General features: G+C 36.4%; 3 protein-coding genes across 6 annotated transcripts; 2 read left to right on the forward strand and 1 right to left on the reverse strand.

Moving 5' to 3' along the window:
- Window positions 1-2,264: 2,264 nt before the first annotated feature.
- Window positions 2,265-4,965, forward strand: casp22 (caspase 22, apoptosis-related cysteine peptidase). Its single transcript, XM_039659512.2, has 7 exons — window positions 2,265-2,375; window positions 2,733-3,053; window positions 3,231-3,247; window positions 3,382-3,490; window positions 3,707-4,217; window positions 4,329-4,482; window positions 4,750-4,965. The coding sequence occupies exons 1-7, from the start codon at window positions 2,369-2,371 to the stop codon at window positions 4,765-4,767; spliced, it is 1,137 nt and encodes a 378-aa protein (XP_039515446.2). The 5' UTR covers window positions 2,265-2,368; the 3' UTR covers window positions 4,768-4,965.
- Window positions 4,966-5,027: 62 nt separating this feature from the next.
- Window positions 5,028-8,315, reverse strand: tnfsf10l4 (tumor necrosis factor (ligand) superfamily, member 10 like 4). Of its 2 annotated transcripts, none has more exons than XM_039659514.2 (5): window positions 7,948-8,315; window positions 7,682-7,813; window positions 7,507-7,552; window positions 5,934-6,020; window positions 5,028-5,590 (listed from the first exon to the last, which is right to left on the reverse strand). In XM_039659514.2, the coding sequence occupies exons 1-5, from the start codon at window positions 8,119-8,121 to the stop codon at window positions 5,187-5,189; spliced, it is 843 nt and encodes a 280-aa protein (XP_039515448.1). In that variant the 5' UTR covers window positions 8,122-8,315; the 3' UTR covers window positions 5,028-5,186. The 2 variants fall into 2 exon arrangements, with proteins under 2 accessions (XP_039515448.1, XP_039515447.1); XM_039659513.2 differs by having other exon boundaries at window positions 5,028-5,593; window positions 7,948-8,313.
- Window positions 8,316-9,165: 850 nt separating this feature from the next.
- aifm1 (apoptosis inducing factor mitochondria associated 1) lies at window positions 9,166-25,287 on the forward strand. Of its 3 annotated transcripts, none has more exons than XM_039659321.2 (19): window positions 9,166-9,370; window positions 11,030-11,154; window positions 11,823-11,922; window positions 12,189-12,215; window positions 15,357-15,719; window positions 15,827-15,892; window positions 16,488-16,636; window positions 18,858-18,988; window positions 19,141-19,231; window positions 19,404-19,488; window positions 19,576-19,652; window positions 20,562-20,670; window positions 21,660-21,767; window positions 21,874-21,962; window positions 22,096-22,236; window positions 22,438-22,580; window positions 23,541-23,665; window positions 24,424-24,614; window positions 24,709-25,287. In XM_039659321.2, the coding sequence occupies exons 1-19, from the start codon at window positions 9,283-9,285 to the stop codon at window positions 24,778-24,780; spliced, it is 2,280 nt and encodes a 759-aa protein (XP_039515255.2). In that variant the 5' UTR covers window positions 9,166-9,282; the 3' UTR covers window positions 24,781-25,287. The 3 variants fall into 3 exon arrangements, with proteins under 3 accessions (XP_039515255.2, XP_088986584.1, XP_088986585.1); XM_089130458.1 differs by having other exon boundaries at window positions 15,387-15,719; XM_089130459.1 differs by lacking the exons at window positions 15,357-15,719; window positions 15,827-15,892 and having other exon boundaries at window positions 9,169-9,370.
- The last annotated feature ends 88 nt before the right edge of the window (window positions 25,288-25,375 follow it).

The raw sequence follows: 25,375 nt of genomic DNA on the forward strand, positions 1-25,375 counted from the left end.
CAGTTTTCAAATACAGAACGTAGCCTACTTTATTTATTTTAGAAGTTAAATAACGAGTGTTACTTCTTTTACTTACTTCTCCATGAGTGCCACCAAAGGAGAAACCACAACGACCACAGGCTTTTCATTACGTCCCATCTTCTTAATGAACGTCAGAGCCAGCTGATAAGTTACAGTTTTCCCGAATCATGAAGGAAGAACGCAAAAAATATCTTTCCGATTGACAAATGCCTTGATTGCAGTTCTCTGTTTTGTCTATTAAAATGAATGCGCTGTCGATTTGTTTTACAAAAGCGTGCGACAGCGGAATCTATACATCTCAATTCTCCAGCTGCAGTCATCTCTGAGGAAAGACAGTTAAGCACTCTTTGATAATGTGATTACGTCCCTGCAGATCATCTGTCCATCATTGTATAAAGCCCGCCCTGGCATTTGATTGGCCCGTTCATTTTTTTGCCTGATCATAATTAGCACTACTCCTCAATGGATCGAGTCCAGACCGAACTTCCCGATCAAAAAATATTGTGGGCGGAGTTCGGGCTGGCATCCAGGCTACATGAGGTCTGTTACAAAGAAGAAATTATAGTTTCAAACTAGATGTCCCAAACACACTCTTATTTTGCATTTCCTATTACCAGGATAAAGAGGAGGGGTTGCTGTGGGACCAGTTTATGAGTGTCGCCTGAACTTTAACTGGATTTCTCATTGAACGGTCATTATCTGGGGTCTCATTTATAAAACTGTGTGTAGAAACCTTACTAAAAGTGCACATGCAGCCGAAAATGGTGTATTCATGCCAAAAAATATTCAGACTTATAAAACTGCCTATGCCAATACAACTGCGCAAAATTCCCTTAATAAATTGCAGTCAGCGGAAGATTGTGCACACATGCATCTCCTCCCCGAAATTACCACATATGGAGCTTACAACACTTAGTTTTACTATGCATATTGTTCTCTGTATAACATGTGCATATGCATTTAGTCACATGAGACTATATTTAACGCCGGTACAAGACATTACGAAAATATGAGATACGGTCCTGTCACATTACATTGCTAAAAATTATTTAGTAGCTTATCCTTGCCTTGTTTTATAACGTTAAAGAAATTAAACAGTATTAAATACTTTTCAGAGAAAGTTGTAATCTTTTCCAATGGCCAAATTGTATTTTTAATTGCAACAGATGTCTTAATGTGCATTATGGATCCAGAAAATTTTCCTGTCAAGTTTGTTTCAATAAATCACAACTTAAGCTTCGGAAGCATATACTATCTGTTAACACTCCTTTTTATCACACCCATCTTCCGCCCCAATCCTGTTTTGTTATTTCTCCCCGGAAACTCCCGTTTGCCTAATTAATTTGTATTGCCACCCCCATTTAAAAGGCTAATATCACATTAATTCATTATTCTGAGGTTGTCCAGTTGACGTATTGAATGAAACGCATCATACAAAATTTAAACCATTTGTGACCTCAACCTGGCAATTAACAACCCAGTTGCGCAATTGATACCTGCGCAGGTAGTAGACGTGGGAAGTTGAATAAAGCATCACTGGTAGAAATGGGAGAAGACTAACGCAATTAGTTAGTAAATGTTTAACTCAATTGTCGCAGAGTCCATCTTTCTGTCATCCTTTGGCTATCCGCTTCCATTATATGATGCACTCTACTGCCTCTTCAAGCCAGCATCCTCCGAAGGCCGATTGCGTCAAATTGGTCATGGTCGGCCCTGAGTGAGGCTGGTTTTCATTCATAAAAAGATGGCAAGTATTTTAAATATAATATTTTAAAATAAACTGCCTTTATGTTGTTTCTACATATATATTTTTAATAGTGATTAATAGGCTAATTTTGGTATCCAAATGTTGACAGGTAGGCCCATGGTCGGAAGTGGCGCCCGCGCCCGCCTCCCTTTGAGGCCCCTCGACTCCATACTTTAATAATTTGTCAGGCATGTTTATTTTATGGATATTACTGTTATAAATTGGCTTAGTTTAAATAAAAAAACATTAGCTTAAGATATATTTCAATTATTTGTTCGATCATACATTTTCATGCAACAAGTTAGGCTATTTTACTTAAAATGTGTGCCCATCTGATAATTCATGTGAAATAGGTTAACTAATAGTTTAGTTATAATGATAAGACGATAACGATAAAACCAATGATGAAACGATTATGCCTAGCTATTTGTATGGTATAATGGACTCTACCGGTTCCTCGAATAGTTCCATCCCCCCCATATGGCACATGTAGGAGGGGCTTTACTCATATATGATTTTACATAGGAACGACTACGCCATTTTGCACCTTTTCTCGGCAGAAGCTATACATAAAAATATATTTTATTTTTTTACGACGAAATGGCAGGTAAGACAAACCATATTAATAATTTGTGTGTGAGAGTTTGAAAACTTAAATAGTTTGGTTTGGCGTAGTATTCATTTGTGAAGAAATCGCTCAACAAGAATGAGATGAAAAAGTGAAAGTAAAAAAAAAGTTGCCTAACGTTACCTGTAGGCTATTTTAAGAAAAAGACATCCCAACGTTTCCAATCTATGTTAAGATTTAAGACATATAGCAGACTACAATTACGGAAAGTAATTTGAGGTAAAAACATTCAGAAACTTGAGAAAATTAGTAAAATAGCATTGAATATCATCTGGCAATAATTAAATTGAATAGGCCTATGCAAAACATTTAACTTAACAATGTGCTTTCTTTTAGAAAAAGTCTTGGAAAAATGTCGCATTAAACTGAGGGATGGTTTGACCGAGCCTGTTATCAAAAGTTTGTCCGATCATCTTCTGGAAGAAAATGTGTTAGGCAAAGAGGAGGTTGAAGAAATATTGCAGAGGACCAAAACGCGAACTGATCAAGCTCGTGATCTGATTGACAGCGTGGTGAGAAAGGGGTCGAAAGCAAGTGAAATTCTGCTCAAATGTTTGGAGAAAAGAGACAAGTATGTTTACGACTCCTTAAACATAGACAGCTATTCAGCAATTCAGGAAGCAGGAGCGACCTCTAGTCACCCTACTATAACGGCAGGTAGTACAGTTTCATGAATTATTCAAAAATCATATTCAGCTTTCATCGTTTTCTTGGTCAATTTTACTTTTACAGTTTTGAAAAAATGACATTTTCATAATTAGTTTTTCTTAAAGTGTGTTTTACAATTAAACTTTGTACAATTATTAAAGACTTATGATACTCTTGTCCCCTCAGATAAACCAAACACCACGGTAATGAAGTGGAGGGAGCAAGATGCAACATTTTGAAATGATACTTTTCTCACAAATTATTACATTTTCAGACTTTCCAGATTTTATTCTTGAATGTTGAATGTGCGCTAGTTATGCCTGCTCTTTTGTTCTAGACTGAGGAGTACAAAATGGACAGTTATCCACGTGGACTTTGTGTAATAATTAATAATGAGACCTTTAAAAACCCCAAACGTAAACGAAATGGATCCCAAAAAGATGTTGGTATGCAGTAAATGATTTTTCATTTTTGATGTGTATGAACCACAAAACAACACATCCTTCCTTTGAGAAAAGCTTATTGAACTATGCATTGTTCCAGTTTTTCTTTTTTTCCCTTCTTCATTTTCTTTATTTCATTTGTAATTACTCTGTGGTCATGGATTTTATGACCTTTACTTTATTTACTTGTCTTAGTTATATGTATTTTTTTCCCCCCAGAAAGACTGAAATCCTTGTTTGAATATTTGGGCTTTCTGGTTGAAATCAAGAAGGATCAGACCACATCTGAAATAAAACAACTCATGATCGATTACAGTATGGATCACCGTCATGGAGACTGCTTTGTCTGTTGCGTGATGAGTCATGGAAACGAGAATGGTGTTGAGGGATGTGATGCCAAAGTCCTAGCCTCTGGTGATGAGCAAATGTGTCCCCTGAATGACATCATCTCTCCATTTGATGGAGACAAATGCACCTCTCTTATTGGCAAACCTAAAGTCTTCTTTATACAAGCATGTAGAGGGCATGAGATGCAGAGTAAAGTTCTGGTTGCAGATGGTCCTGGTTCCAGCCGTATCCAGACATCTGGCACAAAATACAGCATTGCCAAAGATTCTGATTTTCTAATTGCCATGTCCACGGTGGAGGGATATAAGGCGATTCGTAATAAAAACGACGGGTCATGGTTTATACAGTCCCTTTGCAAGCATTTAGAAGATGGAAGTAAACGGTGAGCTATCCACTTCACTGGCCTTTTTTTTTTTGTTGCATGCAGTAAAACTAATGGTTATTTTAAGCCTGTTTGGTTTATATGTTAAATTGTTTCTTCCTTCATGTTTAGAGGCCAGGACATCTTGAGGATCCTCACTAAAGTCAATGATGAAGTAAGCCGTGCGGAGGGCATTATAGTCGAAGACAACAAAATAATAGATGCAAAGATGACTCCTCAGCCCTATTTCACTCTGAGAAAACTTCTTGTTTTCAGAGCTCCAAAGGTCAGAACTTAATCTTGTTTTATTTATTCATTACAGACATCGATTCAAGTTCTGTGCAGTGTGTAAATTCAAAACTGAATATTGTTCTGTTGATGCATCTTCTTAAACTTGAATTCCATGTTCAAAGTAGCAGTCTTGTGGTTTCTGTACATTGTTGTGGTGTGATATTTTTCAGTTCAATCTACAATAGAAAATTTCCATTGAACAACATTTCAGTTAAAAAAAATATTTATCAAATCGAGCTCTCTCTTCATTCCCCATTCTCAGGCTGCTGCTTCTAAATAGAAGAAATCAAAATCATCTTTCAGCTGCAGAAGAAGAAAATCTTGCCATTGACATTTCAGAGAAATTCAATCATGTACCACATTTTACCATGTAAACAAAAAGAAGGGAATGGTTGTATTGTTAAGTGTCAAGAATATGAATTATAATAGGCATAACTATATATTGATGTTTTTTCTAATTAAATCAGATCTACTCTTACTCTTGAACTTTTTTGGCTGTGGACAAAAGCACCTACACAAAAGCAACAGGACACTGAAGACTATAATTCACATATGGGCTTTAATTTACAATAAACAATCTATTAAAACTAAATTCACTTAAAAAAAACACCTTATGCATCATCTCTATATACATACATTTTTATGGGAATGGATAACATAAGCAACAAAGTGAATAAAAATACTGCTGTGCTGTTTCGCTTAGTTAATCATGAATGCCCCAAAGTAAGTGGCTTCCTGAGGGAAGCGGACATCGCTTATGTTCAGCACATACAGGGAGAGCCTGTCGCCTTTTTCTAAGCGGAACAGCGCACCCTGGTGGTTGGAATAAAGCTGTACACCAGACCTTACGCTCTCACAGGGAGTCACTACGGCTTTTGCGAGCATCACTGGCCGCGGATAAGATGCGGTCTTCTTGTACAAGTATTGTGTAAAGTACATACTCTGTCCTACTTGTGTTTCGAAATTAACCTGAGAGAAAACAAAGTAAATTCCGTCGTGTGGCACCACTATTTCCCCTTCAGGGCTCAAGCTCATTAACCCTTCCTGACTGAATTGGCCATTCATGTTGTCCCACTGGATACGATCCAGTGCAGGAGTTTCGTCTGCTGAAAGTAAAGAGAAGAATTTTGTGATCATTATCCTATAACTTAACTACATTATAGGCTATTTGTTGTAAAAAGTGATCAGTTGACTAAACTTAAAAAGTAAGGAAACCCACTGCCCTAAAATTATTAAGTAAATAAACTTCATGATTATAGAAAAAATTAAGTTATGTAAACGTGACAATTTCACAAAATTTATTTTTTTTAAATTAAGCATGAAGTTAAGTAATTTTAGTTGACATAACTTTTTTTTAGTTAAGTTAAGTCAGCTGATCTGTTTCTACAGTGTTACACAATCTTGTAAAGTGTAAATAGTGGATTGTTACTCTGGGGAAGATCCTACCATTTTTCTGAAGCTTTTGATATTGTTTAAGCTCTTGTTTTGCCCCGACATGCACAGCTGGTTTGAAAATCTCAGTGATGTTATGTTCTGTAAAGTCCAAGAACATACTTTTAATTAAATCAGTCACTATGTCTGATTTCGAGGCAATTGTAAAATCTGGGAAAATACTATACAGCGTCTGTAGTAAAACATCAACCTGTGCGCCCTTGACACACTCTTCACATCTTTTTCCAAAATTGTTTAACTATTTCGAATCAGATCTAGAAATGGTAAATGCCTCACTTCTTCCCCCTCACCATTTTTTAAGTCCCTGAAAACAGCAGTTGTTAAGCCCCCCCTGAAAAAAAAGCAATCTGGAAAACACCAGATTGAGAAAATATAGACCAATCTCAAATCTTTTCACAGGTAACATTATTAAAAAAATGTGTTTTTCAATCAGCTGAATAAATTCTTAAGCCCGAAAGAATACTTGGACAATTTTCAATCTGGTTCCCATAATACATAGTTAATACATAGTTAATACATAATACATAGTTCCCCATTACATAATACAGGCAAATTATCAGTGCTGGTACTACTTGATCTCAGAGCTGCATTTGACATTTCAGAGCTGCATTTGACATTGTCAATCACAGTTATACCTCTTGACAGGCTAGGAAACTATAGGGCTTTCTGGTATGATTCAGGTCATACAGGGAGGGGTTACTATGTGAACAACATATAGGTGACCATACGTCTATTATAATAAGTGGACATCGATGACATGTGGAGTCCCACAAGGTTCAATTCTTGCGCCACTCCTGTTCAACTTGTACATGGTCCCACTAACCCAAATAATAAGAACCAAATTGCTCACCACAGCTATGCAGACGACACCCAAATACTTAGCCGGTTAGCCCTATTGCCTAACAACATTGATTCCCTGTGGCAATACATTGATGAAATGAACAGTTATCTTTTTAGTTAAACAAAGTCAAACTGATGTCATTGCATTTGGAAACAAAGATGAAATTCTCAAGGTGAATGCATACCTTGAATTTAAGGGTCATAAACATACCACACCAGTCCTCAGGTCTTTACACTGGCTTCCAGTTACATTTAGAATTTACTTTAATGTAGATATATTACTTGTTTATAAATCACTCAATGGCCTAGGACCTCAGTACATTGCAGATATGTTCATTGAAACCTAACAGATAACTCACATCATAGGATCAAGTCAGTCAGAAAAAAACAAGGGTTCACTCAAAACAATGCGAGTCTAATTTTAGCTATTATGCCACAGGAACCAGCTTCAATCATAAGTGCTCCAACAGTAGCCACATTCAAAATCTGGACTCAAAACACATCTGTGCATTTCCTGAAATACATTTTAAATCATTAAATCATTATTTCTTATAGTGCTTTTTGGGACAAAGGAGAGTGATTTGAGGATGCACACAGACATGAGTGAAAAGACACCAGTACCAAGGTCGCAGGCAGCTCTTCTCGTGTAATGGAAATCTTAACAAAAACTGTTGTATAAGCAATAATAGCGAACAATAATTTAAATAAATCAATAAATGTGTTTTACCTCCTAATGTTCCCAGTACATCATTTTGTATGTCTAGCAACAGCCTCTGTTCAAAAAGAAATTTAGACTCTTAGTAAGAATGATCATATACGTTATAATGTAGGCTAATAATCTTATAGGCTATATATTACTCAATTTCAAAAATGTATTCATGTTTTGAAGCCGTTTTAAATACCTGCCGTGCAGTTTGTGCCAGTTCTTGATTGAACAAGTCACAACTTGCGATTCCTGCTTGATCTGCTGGTTGGGTGACATCCGAGGAAAGACAGTGGATTGGATACCCTCCATCTCTGCCTGTTTCACGAGTCTTTTAAAGCCAAACAAGCAAAACTTATATATATATATATATATATATATATATATATATATATATATATATATATATATATATATATAAACATGTTTATAGATCATAATTTAATGAAAAACGATTTAACTCACTCTGTGAATATCCTCGCAGAAGTCATAAAGAAGAAACGCTGTGATAAACGTCTCGGTGCTTAATATTAAAGTCATAATCAAGAAAAATATGTACTGCCCTTTTGCATTTTTGTTTTCAGATGTGTTTTCGTCCAGCTGGCAATAATTGGGACTGGTTGGTACGTTTGATGTCATGTTCCGACAGCGTTTTACAGAATATTCGCATGACAGAAAGAGAAAGTAACCTTTTCCTGTTGTTTCCCGAGGGAGTCAAAGGTCTTGGAGCTGTTCAGCGCTCTTCCGCATGTTAGTTTGTTTCCCCTACTACTACTATAGGCTACATACATATATAAAAAAGTGCTTTCCCTGCTGGAAAGCCCCGTGGTCACAGCGCCGCCCCGCTTTCTATCAGTCTGATAGAATGAGGATTGTCAGTTTGCGATGATGTAGCGCTACGTATACCCTTACGAAAAAGAAGTTTACAAGTGTTCTACTTAGTAACCTATACTTCATTTAAACTAAAAATAAGAAAGTATACACTACTTTTAGTCTACATTTAATATACTTCTCAAAAATATACTTTATGTAGGCTACTTCTCAGAAAAATTGCCTAAACGTACTTATTGAGAGAAAAGTCCAAGTTGGCCTGTAGCTACTTGTAGGCTACTCAACCTTTTGATCAAGATATACTTAAAAGTATTATTAATTAAGTATTCAAAGTATTTGGCTTGTAGCTAGTTGTGTTTTACTCTTTTGATCGAGTAGCCTACTTACATAATTACATAGTTTTTCATATAATACAGTATAATAAAACTTACATTGTTTGAAAATATTGATATAACGTTAGGCTACTTCTTTTTCGTAAGGGTACGCTATATACAGTTGTTCAAGCTATTTTTCTAGGGAAAAAGATCCTGCAGATACGTTATATTATAATTTAAGGCTTTACGTGAATTTTTATTATGTAGGCTACTTTTTTTGACAATTGCCCTTTATGATTCAAAATCATTTAGAATTTATAAATGTCTGAAACGTAAGATAAATAATAGAAAGTTAAAATAGAAAAACCACACGACCTATGGCGTCGTTAAGGAGTAACGTACCTTACAAATAGTCAGTCGTTTATTGGGTGACGCTGAGAAATTTTACCCGACAGAAACACTGACCAATTACTTAATACTCCGTCAGAGCTACAGCCAATCAGTGCAGGGAGGGGGCGTGACGTTAGAGGAAACCGGAAGCTCCTGCAGGAGCTGTGTGACCTGAGAAGGTCTCCGGCCTTGTGCAAAAGTTGCACGGTGAGCGTGTCTGTGAACCTCCGCAAGCTGTCTTATTGAAAAGCACAGCAGAGCCGCGATGTTTAAGTGCAAGGCAGCGTGGAATAAGCTGGCTCCGCTGGCCCGGGCCTCATCCTCTTTGTGTCTGCAGAATGCGCGGAAATCAGGCAAGTTGAGATAACGTTAAACGGCAGAAGTCTGTGTGTGAACCTCATTTCTGTCTAGCAGAACAACCAACGGCTTGCACAATTTCTATTGAAACACAAGCCCAGGCACCGGTAAAATAAGCGTTTATTTAATTGTGTGGATAGTCAAACCAGTAAAGCACACTGAGTTGAATTGAATAGATAAACACAACTAAAAGTTTCATTTAATGCTATCCGCGGTCACAGCGCATTCGAACACAATTTCAGCAAAACTCTATGCGGCCATTCTGTACAAACTATTATTCGGCACGAAAAGACTTTATGGGTTAATCTAGGAGTGCAAGTGTTGTCGTAAATTACTCCAAGGTCGTTGAACGTCAAAGTCTGCCTCATACATTTTTTCGCTGTGACAACTCCATGCCGCTGTCATTGAATTGCACCGCAGCTGTATTGTGGTTATGGAGATGGAAATCTGAGAACTTTTTATGCCTCCATTGACAGCTACGGAACTGAAACTTTTACCTTTCAAAAAGTTCATTATAAACATTTATTAGCGAACATTAACAGAATCTCAACCGCACCAACTTGACAAATTAAACAAACTTTATTGGTTCAAACTTGCTGCATAACCTAAGTGCCTAACACGAATGTACTGGTTCTCGCAGGTCAAGAGTACATGGTTGAGCTTCCGTTTACCACAACTGGACACATCATGTGATGATGTTATATGTGAATTAAAGCCTATCAATCTGTTCATCATATAAACCGATTTTGTCTCTTCAGAAAATTTTAGATTTAACCGCTCAATTCGTATGGGTCAGTTTTATGAACATTTTTTGAAGCGGCGAAGAGTCTGTTTCCTAGCTGTTAAGTGAAAGACAGAAAGCTCTCAGATTTCATCAGAAAGGTTAACATTTATGTTCCAAAGATGAACAAAAGTCTTACAGGTTTGAAACTGGAATGAGATGAGGGTGAGTAATCAATGACAGAAATGTTCTAATTTTGGGTGAACTATCCCTTTAAGATAGACTGACTGTATACTACTATCCTGTATATTACACAGATACTTATCAACTAAATAAATACATGGACATTAAATATTGGTTTTACATTTTTATTTTATTTTTTTAAAGAAAATAGATGAATAGTCCCTATTACACATTCAAATTTATAGTGTCCGCTGATGCGTTTTTTAAAAAATACAGTAGTATGTGGTAATATCCATTTTGTGTTGCAGTCTTTGTAGGAGTACAGGATATCCTTGTACAGGATATTTTAAAACCTTACCCGATTTTAAAACACTAATGCTAGGCATCACTTGCAGACTTTGTATGTGGTTACAGAGAAAAAATGGGCAGGGTGAGCATCACAAACTAGACTAAAAAACTGTGGATCATATAGTAAAGGTTGTTACACACCTTTTGTCCATGTTTAATAATTGAAGGCATTTTAGAGTTTTCATCGGCCGTGCATCTCCAAGGACAAGGCACATGTGAGTTTGTTGTGTTCCGAATGACTTGAAAGTCTGTTAGTGTCTGTTCCTTTGTCGTTAAGCACTATGGGTATAGTTAAAATGTCTTCCTATGCTTGTAAAGCTATTTTATTGTGGGGTTCATGAAGAAATGGATATGTTCTTTTATAAAGAATTAAGAATTTTTGTTTTTATGATTGACTTTTCAGTGCTGAGACATGGAAGAAGGCTGGATATGGTTCAAAAAGCCCAGATGTCATCAGGGCCAACAGGAGGGGACAACACTCTGTATTACGTCCTGGTTGGAGCAACATTTCTGGGGGCGGGGGTTTATGTAAGTACCCCTTTATTATTGGAATCTTCATCAGCCCCATATTGACAACAATATAATGAATATTTATTTCTAGCATAGTTGCTTCAACTTTAATGATATTCACAATCACATCAGTACTGTTCTTGTGTGGGTTGTGGAGTTTGTAAATTGTTAATTTATTTTTTATTTTTTCTGAAGTATGCTCAAGATGTATTGATAAACAATAAATAAACAGCGTTCTTTTGCTCTGCCAGTTAAACTGCATTCTTAATTGCTTTAAAAAAAGATTTGATGTTAGATGTGCCATGAATCATTTTCAATCAATCATGAATCAATCAACCATAACTGGTAATCATTTACATGTAGCAGACTTTATCACACAAGAGACTGAATCGAAGTGCACTTGGTGAAACAGGCTAATAAGCTTGATATAGCTTATATAGCAGTTGCTTGTATAGCAGTTTTTCCCGCACCTCCATTTTAGACTATGTATGTAAGGTTGCATCAATTTTCTTCAGTGTTGTAAATAATGTTATAATTTCAATCATATACATTCTCACATTTTTTTGGTCCTCACAGCTTTTGTCTTCCAAATGTTTATATATATATATATATATATATATATGATGTTGATTCTCATATTTGCAGAGTTCAAAATGAGTGTTGTTTATCTGTTTGTGTGTTTGAAGACATACCGCACTCTCTCAGGGGACAAAGAAAGATATAAGGAGCGTATTATAGAAATAGCCAGTAGGCCTAAGCAAGAGCCACAAGCAGCTGAGGCTGTAGGTAAGTGATTACGCTAATCAGATCTAGACATGCATCACAGGTCTCATTTAATTAGCAGTTATCGGTTGTTTCAATTAGCATATTTTCATCTTAAAGAGTTATTGATGTGTGCCTCGTGTCTAGTCAACTTATTTCTTAACATAAAACATGTTTTTTTGCCTTTTACTGCTGTCTGTAGCACAGATGTAAAAAAAATAATCAGTATTTGTTCTTAAATTAGTATCAGAGAAGTTTAATTCAGTGGTCTGTTGTCTTTTGTGTTTCAGCTAAAGTTGTGGCAGAATCAAAAGAAGGTGAGAGGTTATTTCTATGCACTGCTATATGTGCAGTTTGTGCACATTCACAGCCTTGAGGACAGAGCACTGCAGGGCATTACTCAAGCCTTAGCTTAAAAATGTCAGTTATCAGTTAAATATGAAAGTTTTTAAAATTCTAATTTTGATTGGAAAACAAAGATGAAAACGTGTGAGATAACCACCAATACTGTTGTGCTCTGAGGTATCATGGCTCTGGATTGTATATGTCTATGTCACTGGGGTACACATAGGTATTAATCGATCACAGTGCACAGCTAACCCAATACACTCGGACATTCTCTGCTTCCACGTCCATTGAAATGCATTGTCAGTGCATTTCAGTGTCTTCATTTTGGTATGTGCATACCATAGCATAACATTGCTTAACTATCTCTGTTTTATCAGAGTAAAATCAGTTGATTTAGTAAAAATAATATAATCTGAAAGAGGTCATATCAAATATTTTATTGTTTTATTATTATTTTTTTATATTTATATTTTAGTCAAGATTTGTTTTGATAAAATCATTCCTAATTTAGTTTTTCAAATCTTACTACTTTTAGATTTTGGCTACTGTAGTGGTTCACAATGAGTTTTTAGCTAGTATCAAATAGTTTTTTTTTTGTTTGTTTTTTGGCTGGACAAGTTGTTCTATAAATCAGTTTTCAAATTCCATTAAAGGAAAGTCAAAGAAAACTTAATTTCTCATGATAAGAACCATTTTAATTTAGCATTTAATTACCCAAAGAAGCCATTTTTCTTCTATAAGGGCTGAAAAAATATCCATTCCATGTCCCCGGAGTGTGTATCTGAAGTTTTAGCTCAAAACAAATTGGCGGCGCTTTGGGTGGAAACGTGCAGATTGCGGCATAGTAATATTATAATAAGATCCCCTTCCTACGTCAGAAGGGGAGCGAAATCTGATCGGCTAATTTTTTGTCATGCTTGCAGAAAAAAATCATACCAAAACAAAAGTTCCTTGGTTGTCACTTTTCACATGGTCTGGATTAGTAGATGCACCGGGGACCTGATTGTAGCACTTAAACAAAAAAAGTCAGATTGTCCCCTTAAATTCAATGTATTAAAAAAGTGAATGATTTGTCACAAAAGACAACTATATATATATTATGCAGACATCAAGAGTAGACTTTAACATGGTCTTTATTCATAACATGCTAGGATCAACAAATGCACTCTTAGTATTAACAAATCCAGGGTTTCTTTGATAAGTTGTGTGTACAATGCATATACTCTACCGTTCAAGTAAGATTTGTTTTTTAAGTCATTTTTAATTGACAGTAAAGAATTTTACATTGTTACATTTCCACACAAATATTAGGCAGCAAAACTGTTTCAATATTGATTATAATAATAATAATAAGTGTCTTCTTGAGCAGCAAATCATTATAATAGAATGATTTTCTGAAGGATCATGTGACACTGAAGACTGGAATAATGATGCTGAAAATTAAGCTTGGCATCACATCTATAAATTACCTAAAAATAAAAAAAATAGTAATATTTCACAATATTACTTTGTTGAGACCGCATTTCATATAAATTCAATATCAAATGAATGCTGCCACGGTGAACATAAGACTGGTAAAATGTACATGAATTGACACTTTCAGTTATGCATGCTTCTTGGTACACTGCATATACTGCATGTGACTGTCCGTTTAATGTTCCTATTAACTGTCTTTTTACTTGTGTAAATGTCATCTTTAACTCCCCTAATATTTCTGCATCATATATCCATGTGCCTCTAAATAACCTCAAATAAACTTTAAATAACTCTAAATAAGCATCTTCCAGGAATGGTAATTGTAAATTGTTAGCTAGCTTTAGAATTGTCACCATGACTTTCCACCTCTGCTCATACATGGTGAACTGTCGGTCTCTATATCAAGTGTTTGACTCTGAGCATTTGTTTTTGTGTGACTGCCTTGTGGGTAACTCCATTGACGTTCCTCACCCAACCAATTGACTATCCATTGTTTTTATTATAAATCACATTTACTGTGCTTTTTCGAATTGAGAGGTTAAAATTGTACAAATTGTATCTGTTTTCTTTCTGCCGTTGGGCCAAGATTGGTTGGATTGAGGTGATGATCTATGAAGTTGTTTACTTTTATCCTTGATGGATATGCCTGAGGCTCTTCTTCATGTCCTCTTCTTTCACTTGTCTGTTGTGTATTTTGCTTCACACATTGTCTGTCACCAACCAAACATTTCCACCACAAGAACACCCCTATTTTTGTCCTCCTATTTCTGTTCGTCCTACTAACTCTTTGATATTTTTAAGAGAGCTGTTTTGTCTTGCTTTAACTATTTTATTTCTGTTAAAATATTTGGAAAGATTTTTAGATGGCTTGATGCCATTTGTCTGGATTGTCTGTCCTGTCCTGCCTGCTGGCACAATGAAGCTGAAGTTTTGGAGAAACTCTCATCTTCTGGAAATTTTGAGAAAAAAATTCTCATATTCCTCATTCCTCAAAAAAAGTTTCTGTTGGACTTCTTGAATGGCATTGACCCAGCCTCAGAATCAACTTTCAGCTACGAGTGTTAAAATAAAAAATGGCAAAGAGGAGCTTTGAGTTTTTTTTTTAATAAGAATCTTGGAATGAGTTTAATGTAAAGGTAATGAAGCCTGAGAGAAGATTCCTGAGAATTGATGCATGTCATGGTAACATGGTAGTCCTTTATAAAACATGAGGATCCTGTCATGGAATGTCACACAGAAAATTTTCCAACTAAGGAAGGAAGTGGATGAAGACTCTGACACCTTCACATTCACCCATAACTATTGTCCTTTTCCTTATGTTTTTACCCATTTCTTACAAATTCATTCCTGATCCTGGATCCTTCATTTTTCCTTTTTCACCAGAAGAACCGTACTCGTACAACCTATCAAAGCTCGAAAATGTTAGGATTCAAAGCAATGAAAAATGCTTGGTATTAAGTCAGTTGTCTACTCATAATCCTGCTTTAGATGTTGCAGCACCTCTGGAATCCATATCCAGAGCCAGTTATAAGTGCTAAAAGTCTAGAGATGAGGAAGATGGAGTAGATTGTTTTGGTTGTGGCATCTTCTGTCTCAGTCAAACAGTCTTGTGTTTTGCTTGTCTGTGGCATTAGAGCCTGTTGCTGAAGAACCTATTCCAACAGAACCTTCAGTTGAAGAACCTCCAGTAATAGAAGCTATTGTGGAGTCTCCTGAAGCTGAACCTGTTGCAGAAGAACCCGTAACTGAACCCGTAGTGGAAGAACCTGTAACCGAACCCATTGTAGATGATTCTATTCCGGAACCCATCGTAGAAGCTCCAGTAACGGAACCTGTTGAAGCCTCTGTAGCGGAATCAGACATTGAAGTCCCTGTAACGGAACCTGTTGAAGAAGCTCCAGCGGAATCAATCATTGAAGTCCCTGTAACGGAACCTGTTGAAGAAGCTCCAGTGGTTCTACAGAGTGAAGAGCCCTTAGCTCCTGTAGTTGAGAGTGGTAAGATTGACACATCTGCATGGAAATCCAGGATTTTTAAGGAGGAAAATTCTTTTATTTGGATATTGAGGTTAACATCTTTCCTCTCCTCTAACATCGTGATTAAGAAACCGAGCCCACACCTGTAATCATCGCTGAGCATGTTCCAGAGGCTTCATCTGTTTCTGAGAGTGGTAAGAGTCCAGTTTTGACTGGATGGGAATCAGTTCTGCCGTATAAACATGTTACCGATAAAATATACTGATAATTACTTCATTGACACATATGGACACCTATTCAAAACCTGTTATTACACTTTTTGGCTACATATGATCTTTTTTGAGTTGTTTGACTAGATTGTGTGGTCTGTCATTGGTTGGTTATTTCATTTATCAATGAAGATCATTTGTTTTTCTTGTTTATATAAACCACATTGTCCTCACTTCTTTTCAAGGTCTTATCTTTTTTCCCCCACATTTCATGCTTTGAACGTTAGTTGTGTCAAAGTGTGACTGATTTAATGCTAATTACTAATGCTAATTGTACAAGGTCACACTCTTATGACCAATTTGCAGCCGTGTTGCCAGATTATTCGAGGTATTGTTTGCACTAATATTACTATAAAAATGCTAATCTCTTCCCTCATCTAGCTCTGTGTTCCTGAGATCACTCGCATATTCTTGTACAGATAATGTTAAGCGCACTCACATGGCTAATTCACGATTCATGTCAAGTTATTCATAAACGCTTGTATGTGTGTTTGTACTAAATTTGTCTTTCTTTAACCAGCTGTAGATCCTGAGCCAGCTTCAGTGCCCCTTGAACCCACTGCTGCTCATTTAGATGTCCCCGAACACGCTCCCTATCTGCTGATTGGTGGAGGCACAGCTTCATTCGCTGCAGCTCGGTCCATTCGGGCACGTGACCCTGGTGCCAGGGTGAGTCTGTCAGTTTTGTAGTTTGTCAGCATTAACGCTCAAGTATTGTAATCATAAATACTTCAATACAATCACTTAAACAGGTTTGCCAAGAACCCCCAAATATGAGGATGAGGGACCTTGTGTGAGGCATCCTTTCTTAAAGGGTTAGTTCACCCAAAAATGAAAATTCTGTCAGTATTTACTCACCCTCATGTTGTTCCAACCCCGTAAGACCTTCGTTCATCTTCGGAACACAAATTAAGATATTTAGGATATTAAAATCGCTCCTGCATACAGTCCATAGGCTTCTTGAGGGACTGGCTCTTGCTGTCCCTGAAAAGTAATTGAAGACATCGTTAAAATAGTCCAAGTGACTACAGGGGCTCAATCTTAAGTTTATCAAACGACGAGAACACTTTTATGCGCAAAAAAACAACAAAAATAACGACTTTATTTCAACTATTCACTTCCTTCTCCATGAGCCTGTAGTCCGTTAACGTAGTGTGATTGCGTAGAGCTACGTCACACGTAGGCTCACTATTGGCCGACGCTGGTCATGTGTGTGTGATGCGTGTGACGTACAATAACAGAAGCTTACGCTATTAAACTAGTAACCTGACTCGCGCAGAGGGAGAAATAAACGAATAGTTGAAATAAAGTCGTTATTTTTGTTGTTTTTTTGCGCACAAAAGTGTTCTCGTCGTTTGATAAACTTAAGATTGAGCCCCTGTAGTCACTTGGACTATTTTAACGATGTCTTTTATGACTTTTCGGGGACGGCAAGAGCCAGTCCCTCAAGAAGCCTATGGACTGTATGCAGGAGCGATCTTAATATCTTAAATATCTTAATTTGTGTTCCGAAGATGAACGAAGGTCTTACGGGGTTGGAACAACATGAGGGTGAGTAAATACTGACAGAATTTTCATTTTTGGGTGAACTAACCCTTTAAATATAAAGACACACTTTTCCTGTATTAATAGCAGTAATATAGGAAATAATACAGGATATATGATATTGTAAAGACAACACAATGAAACCATCATTTAACTCCTGCTTATCATCCTCGTTATCGGCATTAGTTTTTTAACCCGATTTGCTATGTCCCTCTAAATACACCACTAACCCGATTGTGATTTCATCCCTTAAAATTTGGAAACAGTTTCATCATCATTTTAAATTAAACACATTGTCCACCTTAATGCCTATTTGCGGTGACCATCTTTTTATACCCTCTACTGTGGATTCAACTTTTGAGTGATTAGCGCAATACTCTGAGTGAACTCTCTGCTCCTCACCATGGTGCGTCTCAGGTGCTGTGGTAATCACTCCGAAGAAATAGCAGTGCTTCGCCTTCTGAGAATATAGTTCCCAGCATGTACATGGTTAGAAGATGGCTGTGTCTCATGTGACCTTGTTATTTGTACACACTTTGACTATACAAGTTACAACATATAAATAGGAAAATGTTGGCGTTATTTTGTCACTTATTGGGAGCAGTATGCTAGCTGGAGCCATTTACTTCCAGTCATTTTATAAAATGTGGAATACTATCCTTTACTTTGTTGAGACTGTACCTTCTTTGGAGATTTGAGGGTTTTTTTTCTCCCCCTTTTTTCTTTTTCTTTTTTCTTTTCTTTTTTTATTTTTTGTAGGATAATTTGGGACAGGTATAGTTATTCTGTATATCTGTATATTTTTTCTTTATTCATTTCTATGGATGTTAAAAAAAGATAAACAGCAGGTTGGGATGGTTTTCATATTTGTAATGCACATATTGTCACTTAAAATAAAATGCTTTTATATTGTCAATATACTAAAGAAATCTGTTAAAATATCTGGAAAATATTTACTTTTTATGCTTTTAAGTTTCTGAGATGAACTTTTATTAAACTAAAACTCTTAAGCAGACTGTTTTGTTTTTTTCCACTGTTAAAAATTAGTGATAGCAGTAGAATAATCACAGTGAATCCATTAATCTGACCAGTATTTGGAAAGCAGAAATAGTAATATAATCAAATTTGGTGAATAATACATAAACATCAAGTTTCATTAAATGTATTTAATTAATATCGTCGGTGCACAAGTTTGCAGACATTTTAAAAATACATTTCATGGAATCTTTTAGTTTTCTTCCAATTTTAAAAATGATAATTATGAACCACAGATGTGGCCATTCTAAATCCCATCTGCAAAACATATCTATGTATTAAAGTGTGTTTGTCCTGTGTTTATATACAGGTCTTGATTGTAACAGAGGAGTCTGAACATCCCTACATGAGACCCCCTCTCTCTAAAGAACTCTGGTTCTCGGATGACCCCAAGGTCACTGAAACACTGCGCTTCAAACAATGGAACGGCAAAGAGAGGAGGTGTGTGACGAGTGTTCCAGACTACTTAAACCAGACCTAACACTGATACACTGACTTATTTGTTGAAGGGTCATAATTGCATACTTTTTCTGAATTTTTGGTTCAGTCTGTTTGCATATATCGTGATATTAATTTATTTCTATTTGTTGTAGTATTTACTTCCAACCTCCCTCGTTCTACATCAGTCCCGCGGATCTTGCTAAAGTTGAGAATGGGGGTGTGGCTGTGCTCACGGGCCGTAAGGTGAGAAACTCTGACATCATCGTCTCATGTTGCCCTCTTAATTATGTCCACTTAAACAAGTCTGAAAAATGCTGAAGTTGCAGCAGAGGAGGACATGTTTTATGGATTGCTAAATGTGTGTGAATGAGTTGTCCGAATTATTACCCTCTGTGTGTTTGTACCTATGGTGTAGGTGGTACACATGGATGTCAGAGAAAACAAAGTCAAACTGAGTGATGGTGCAGAGATCTCCTATGAAAAGTGCTTGATTGCCACAGGTAAAACACATAATATGCACATGAACACATATGGTTTATAATCTATTGCTGACTGTCCTGTAAATGAATATTGTGAATGTGTATTAGGTGGGGTGCCTAGGAACCTTCAAGTGATTGAAAGGGGAGGAGAGGAGGTGACGAAGAGGACAACCCTCTTTAGGAAAGTATGTCTTGCTGAAGATATTTTGGGCAGAGTGGAGCAGTAGTGTTCAAATTAAATCCCCAATTAATATGTTTGTCCACATGAAATCAATACTGATCCCATTTATGTTCTGAATACATGTTCCTGGTTTTATTGTGCACAATTCATTGGTACATGTTATTCTAAAGGGAAAGGGGTTTTCTTTATCAACATGCAATAAATCACTCAGACACTGAAAGCTTTTCTTTTCAGACGATGGAATAATCCTGTCTTGCCCCATTTCTTTCCTTGCTGACTAACTATCTTATTTCACCCAAACAAAGGATATTAAATGGGTTGTGATGTGAATGCTGTTTCATTTTGATTTTAATATTTGTCAATTGACTGAAATGCACGTGATTCATGATCAGATTATACCTGAATATACAATGTCGGTACAGTAACAACCAAAATAGCATGCTTCTTTAGATGAGCTCTTTTACTAAGTGCCGATGCTTATCATCTCATGAGATGTCAAATTCATGAATGTAAATGTGCAGAACACCACTGGAGGGCACCCTTATGTTAATAATGTCGCTGTAGCATTTTGCAACACCACTATAAATTGCAAGAGTAGGTTTTTTCCCCCTTGTTAATCAAAGGACTAATTTACTTTAAGTCTTGTGTACAGTTTTACAAACATCACTGTTGGAGTGAATATTTTCCTTGATATACATTTTCCTTCTATGTTGCTCACTTTCTATATCTTGTTCCTACAGTCCTGGAAAAAGCAAGGGAATTAAGATTGTGGGAAAATATTTAATGTAAAGTTCTATATTAAACAAAGTTATTATGTTCAAGTGTAAAACAAGTTTTTATCGTTATACTTCAAATCCTAAAAAATATGTAATAACTGGAAAACTAATGGAAATGTGTTGGTTTTGTTTGGTAGATTGAAGATTTTAGATCTCTAGAGAAGATCAGCAGAGAGGTGAAGTCCATTACCATCATTGGCGGAGGTTTCCTCGGTAGCGAGCTTGCATGTGCCATGGGTCGCAGATGTGAGTCCAAACCCTCAGCTGTCATTTAGATGTGGAAAAAAATCAGGCCAAAAGTGTTGATTATAAAAAAAAAGATTCCAAAAATGATGTAGTTCTAATTACATTATATTGTGTTCTGAAATGCTCATAATCAGATTAGTTACTTTTTTAATTACATGATCACATATTATGTGGATGTGTTGTGGATTTGCAAACACAGAACAGTCTATAGTCTATAATTACATGAAAAATAGAATTTTCTCAACACTGCATGCATATCTAATCAACTCCTGACTAACACCTTTGAATTATTATTTGAATTATCACTCAGTGAGTCATTTAACATTGTATTACTACTGTATGTCTTTAGAAGGCTTTTTTCTTTCAAACTGATTAAATGCACAATTGCCATTTTGTATTCATTTAACCACACATTTGTATGTCCGCAGTTTTATTGTGTTGGTAATAGTCACATGGTCACACTTTGGTTTATCTTTGTGTTAAAGTGTTTTAAATGGATTGTTTTTATTGCAAAATTGTGATTTAATTGATTATTTGCTTTATCAGCTTATAACCCCCATCCAGTTCCTTCACAACCCTCAGTTCAGGAAACCGTGACATAATGTGATGTTTAATGTATATCAACATGTTGATAAAAATAGAATATATTTTTGTATATAAATATGGTACAAGACTTTCTTATTCAAATCAATATGATGAATCAGTTCAAAAGTAATCTAAGTAATCAAAAAGTAGTAAGATTTTATCATATTTAGAATGTGTCATGTAATACATTACATTATAGAGCACATTATTAATTACAAGTTTGGTCATATTTGAAATCAATAACTGGCTGAAATTATGTTTGTGTAACTTGTTATAAAGGTTGTGATTGGCTTTCATATAAATATGGATTTTGTTTAAAAAAAAAATTATTAATGAAACAAACTACTGAATTTTCCCCTTTCCTCTGTTTTTGCCGTCGCTTTCTTTCTCTCTCCCTCTTATAGCTACGGACCCTGGTTTAGAGGTGATCCAGATGTTCCCAGAGAAGGGTAACATGGGAAAAGTACTGCCTGAATACTTGAGTAACTGGACCACTGAGAAAGTTCGGAAAGGTAAGAGAATGAATAAAGGACACTGGAATTGCTTCCTTTAATCTTTAAATTCAAGAAATATGCATTTTGAAAAGTTGACCACAGCTAACCTTTTGACCATTCTTAGAGGGTGTGAACGTTATCCCAGATGCTCTAGTGAAAAATGTGAGCTACAAGAATGACCAATTGGAGATCAAACTGAAGGATGGTCGAGTGGTGAGTCTGCTTTTCCATCAGTCAATCATAACATGGCCTGCTCATCTATTTGCTAATTACACGGTTTTATAGTTATACAGTATTTGTATTATTATGGAAAATAAAAACAATGAGATTTTTTGTGTTGTTTTAGGTGAAGACGGACCACATTGTGGCAGCAGTTGGTTTGGAGCCCAATGTGGAACTTGCCAAATCAGGCGGGCTGGAGGTGGACTCTGATTTCGGAGGGTACCGGGTTAACGCTGAGCTCCAGGCTCGCTCCAATATCTGGGTGGTATGTAGGACTGAGGTTTTTTTCCAGCAAAACTTACGAAAGGGCAGAGAGGTGGATCTTATGCTACTAAAGTGTGGGTATTTAGACACTCGTGTCCTAAAGAATGAAGGAGATGAATGGCTCAGTTTTCATAGGAACTGTTCTAGTTCTGAATCTCAATTTTGATCCGATAATCAAGTTTCCTCTTTGTTTGTTTTCTAGGCAGGGGATGCTGCATGTTTTTATGACATCAGACTGGGCCGCCGGCGCGTGGAGCACCATGATCACGCGGTGGTCAGCGGCAGACTGGCTGGAGAGAACATGACTGGAGCCAACAAACCCTATTGGCATCAGTCTATGTTCTGGTAAGCACACATCTTCAACAAACTCACCTTTTTAATGTGTTTTTAATGGCATCAGGATTTCTTGAAAGTACTTCAATTTCAAGGACTAGAAAGTATTTGAAACATAAGAAAGTGAAAGTGCTTGAATTAAACATGAACTAAATTTGCTTCTTATAAAATTTGGTCTTTATTCACTGCCAAAGCCAGAACAAAACATCACTACCAAATTGGGGGAAAATTGGAAAAACCTAAAAATAAGCAGCTTGAGCACATGGATCGTAATTACGCACACAGGTAGCCCTGCGTGATGAACACATGAGAGGCATAGAGCTGTTTAACTAGTTCAATATCAGAGAAGTGCAAATTAAATGTTGCTTGGCTCATTACTGAGCTACATAAAAATTGGCTAATCAAAATTCCAATGAAAAATGCTTAGTGTTGTCAATTACAGAGGGAACTGGGGAAACAAATATATTTCTGCTGTTCAATAAGTGACATCTACTGTCAGATTGAAAGTAAATTCAGATTCAATTCTGCTGTTTTTGTTTAGACCAATCTGCAAAGAATATTCTTAACCCATAACCCATATTCTTACATAGCTTATGAGCAGTGTTGTAATTGATAGGAAGATAATTTGCTTTTAAAAGTGTAAAATAATAAGGTCTCTTGAATTTTGTATATAATCATATTTTCAATTAATATGTATAATCTTTTAGCATTTTGACTCATCCCTTTTCTTAAAAAATGGTTTAAATGCTAAAATTAGTTGTTTTTTTTACCTACACCTACACAAGTACAGTAGGTCTTTGATACTGTCCAGATTGGCAGTAACAAGCCCACCTTTATTTTCTTTGTTGTGCTTGATCTAAAATAAAAGGAGATTTTAAAATTCATTGAAAGTCCTTGAATCTGGCGTTTATGATAGAGTGGGAACCCTGGCCTGAAGCAGAATGGGGCACTCACAATTTGTCCTGTCTTCAGGAGTGATCTAGGACCAGATGTTGGATATGAAGCCATCGGTATAGTGGACAGCAGTCTGCCCACCGTGGGAGTGTTTGCTAAAGCCACGGCTAAGGACACACCAAAAGCTGCAACCGTACAATCAGGTACACAAACATTTGCTAAAATTTTGATATTGTATCCTTTTGTGGTATATTGTGATCTTTTGTGGTACTGGATGGCTTGAGTATCTTGAATGGGATTAATGAAGTATCAATCATCATCATTTGCATTCAATAGCAAATATATTGTGCTTTTAACAATGTAGATTGTTTCAAAGCTGCTCTACAGTGATAATAGGAAATTAAAGTAACAGGGATTGGTTATTATATAAAGTTATTTTCCAGCTAAAGTTAGTTTTAATTGGTTCACTTATTAACTTGGAGGTCGAATTTTTACTTGGGGAGACTACAATGCACTCCCTGATGCGATGCTATAGTAGATGATGGTTGCATAGTCATACATTTCTCCTTGATATTATCAGTCTTATAAGTGAACAAGGTCATAAAGTCCTTCCAGTGTTGCTTGGAAACTCCTGGGCTTGAAGCTTTATTTTTCCGTTAGTTTAGCAAATGTTTCAAATAAATACTTACGGTTTTGTTTATTTTCTTCTAATAGGGTTGAGAAATAAGCAGATCTAGCAGTTTTTAAGGCCTCTCTGTAAGCAATCGAGCTCTCCTTCCATGAAATGCGAAATGAAATGAAATACCTCTAGTTTAGTTTTCTTCCAGTTTCGCTCCATTTTTCTGGCTGCTTTCTTAAGGGCCTGAGTGTGCTTGTTGTACCACGGTACTATTTTTTTTTTTTTAATCTTCTTTAAGCGCAATGGAGCAACTGTGTCTAAAGCAGTTTTCTTTGTTTACAGGCACTGGAATCCGTTCCGAGAGTGAGACGGAGGAGGTTGCCGGGGCGTTTGAGGCAGGAACAGCGGCCCCTCCACCTCCTATCCAGCAGAAGGAGGATTATGGGAAGGGAGTGATATTTTACCTGAGGGACAAAGTGGTGGTTGGTATCATTCTGTGGAACGTCTTCAACAGAATGCCCGTCGCAAGGAAGGTGAGCAGAGATATCATTCCCTTTCTCCATTCATCTTCATTTCAATGTCTCTCTGATAAAGATTGTTAATTTGTTGTTTTGTTTTTATTTGTAGATCATCAAAGATGGAGAGGAACATACAGATCTGAATGAGGTGGCCAAGCTTTTCAACATCCATGAGGACTGAATAATCTTTAGTTTTCTCTGTTCTCTTTCCATATCTCTGTGGAGTGAACTTGGAAAAAGACATACACACACTCACAGAACAAACACATACAGGCTTACAACAGCCTGTCATCTGTCATTATGACCTTGAACTCTTTGAGATCAGGACACATGCAATGCTGCCTCTGGGGCTGTGATTTCAATGTGCTCATGGATTGGTTCAAACAGTTTTACTTAATTTTCTACTGAGGGAAATCTATACCTGTTGTTTGTATTGAAAAGTGCTGTGTTTTTTTTCCTGTTGAGGTCAGTAAATTTTCATATCACCTCTTGAATGCATCCCTTCTGAACACCTCCTCCAAAGCCTGACGGGATAACCACTTTTGTTGAATATTGCAATAAAAATTGCATTTTGAATCAAACAAAACCAGATGAAAGACATTCCTCTGACACCTGGTTGCACAGTTTTCTGTCTGCACGATCAAAGCAGCTGGTACAAATGAAACTAAATAAAAGTAAATTATTTTTATTTATGCCTCATGTTTCATTTGAATTTTTTCTAACTTATTTTTTGTTAACATTTATCAACACCATACAGTGATTGTTCGGCCTTTCCA

This window comes from Pimephales promelas, chromosome 4 (genome assembly GCF_988280905.1).
Source record: "Pimephales promelas chromosome 4, fPimPro1.hap1.1, whole genome shotgun sequence".
NCBI classification, from domain to species: domain Eukaryota; kingdom Metazoa; phylum Chordata; class Actinopteri; order Cypriniformes; family Leuciscidae; genus Pimephales; species Pimephales promelas.

What these genes read in the sequence shown, in the direction of transcription:
- tnfsf10l4 (XM_039659513.2), bottom strand. Translation starts at nt 8,121, where the DNA reads ATGACATCAAACGTACCAACCAGTCCCAATTATTGCCAGCTGGACGAA. An exon ending in TCTGCGAGGATATTCACAGA is followed by an intron (nt 7,814 to 7,947) that starts GTGAGTTAAATC and finishes TGGCTTTAAAAG; the next exon opens with ACTCGTGAAACAGGCAGAGA. An exon ending in TGTACTGGGAACATTAGGAG is followed by an intron (nt 6,021 to 7,506) that starts GTAAAACACATT and finishes TGGACTTTACAG; the next exon opens with AACATAACATCACTGAGATT.
- casp22 (XM_039659512.2), top strand. An exon ending in TGGATCCCAAAAAGATGTTG is followed by an intron (nt 3,491 to 3,706) that starts GTATGCAGTAAA and finishes TTTTCCCCCCAG; the next exon opens with AAAGACTGAAATCCTTGTTT. An exon ending in TTAGAAGATGGAAGTAAACG is followed by an intron (nt 4,218 to 4,328) that starts GTGAGCTATCCA and finishes CTTCATGTTTAG; the next exon opens with AGGCCAGGACATCTTGAGGA.
- aifm1 (XM_039659321.2), top strand. Translation starts at nt 9,283, where the DNA reads ATGTTTAAGTGCAAGGCAGCGTGGAATAAGCTGGCTCCGCTGGCCCGG. An exon ending in AACTGAAGGATGGTCGAGTG is followed by an intron (nt 21,963 to 22,095) that starts GTGAGTCTGCTT and finishes GTGTTGTTTTAG; the next exon opens with GTGAAGACGGACCACATTGT. An exon ending in TGGCATCAGTCTATGTTCTG is followed by an intron (nt 22,581 to 23,540) that starts GTAAGCACACAT and finishes TCCTGTCTTCAG; the next exon opens with GAGTGATCTAGGACCAGATG.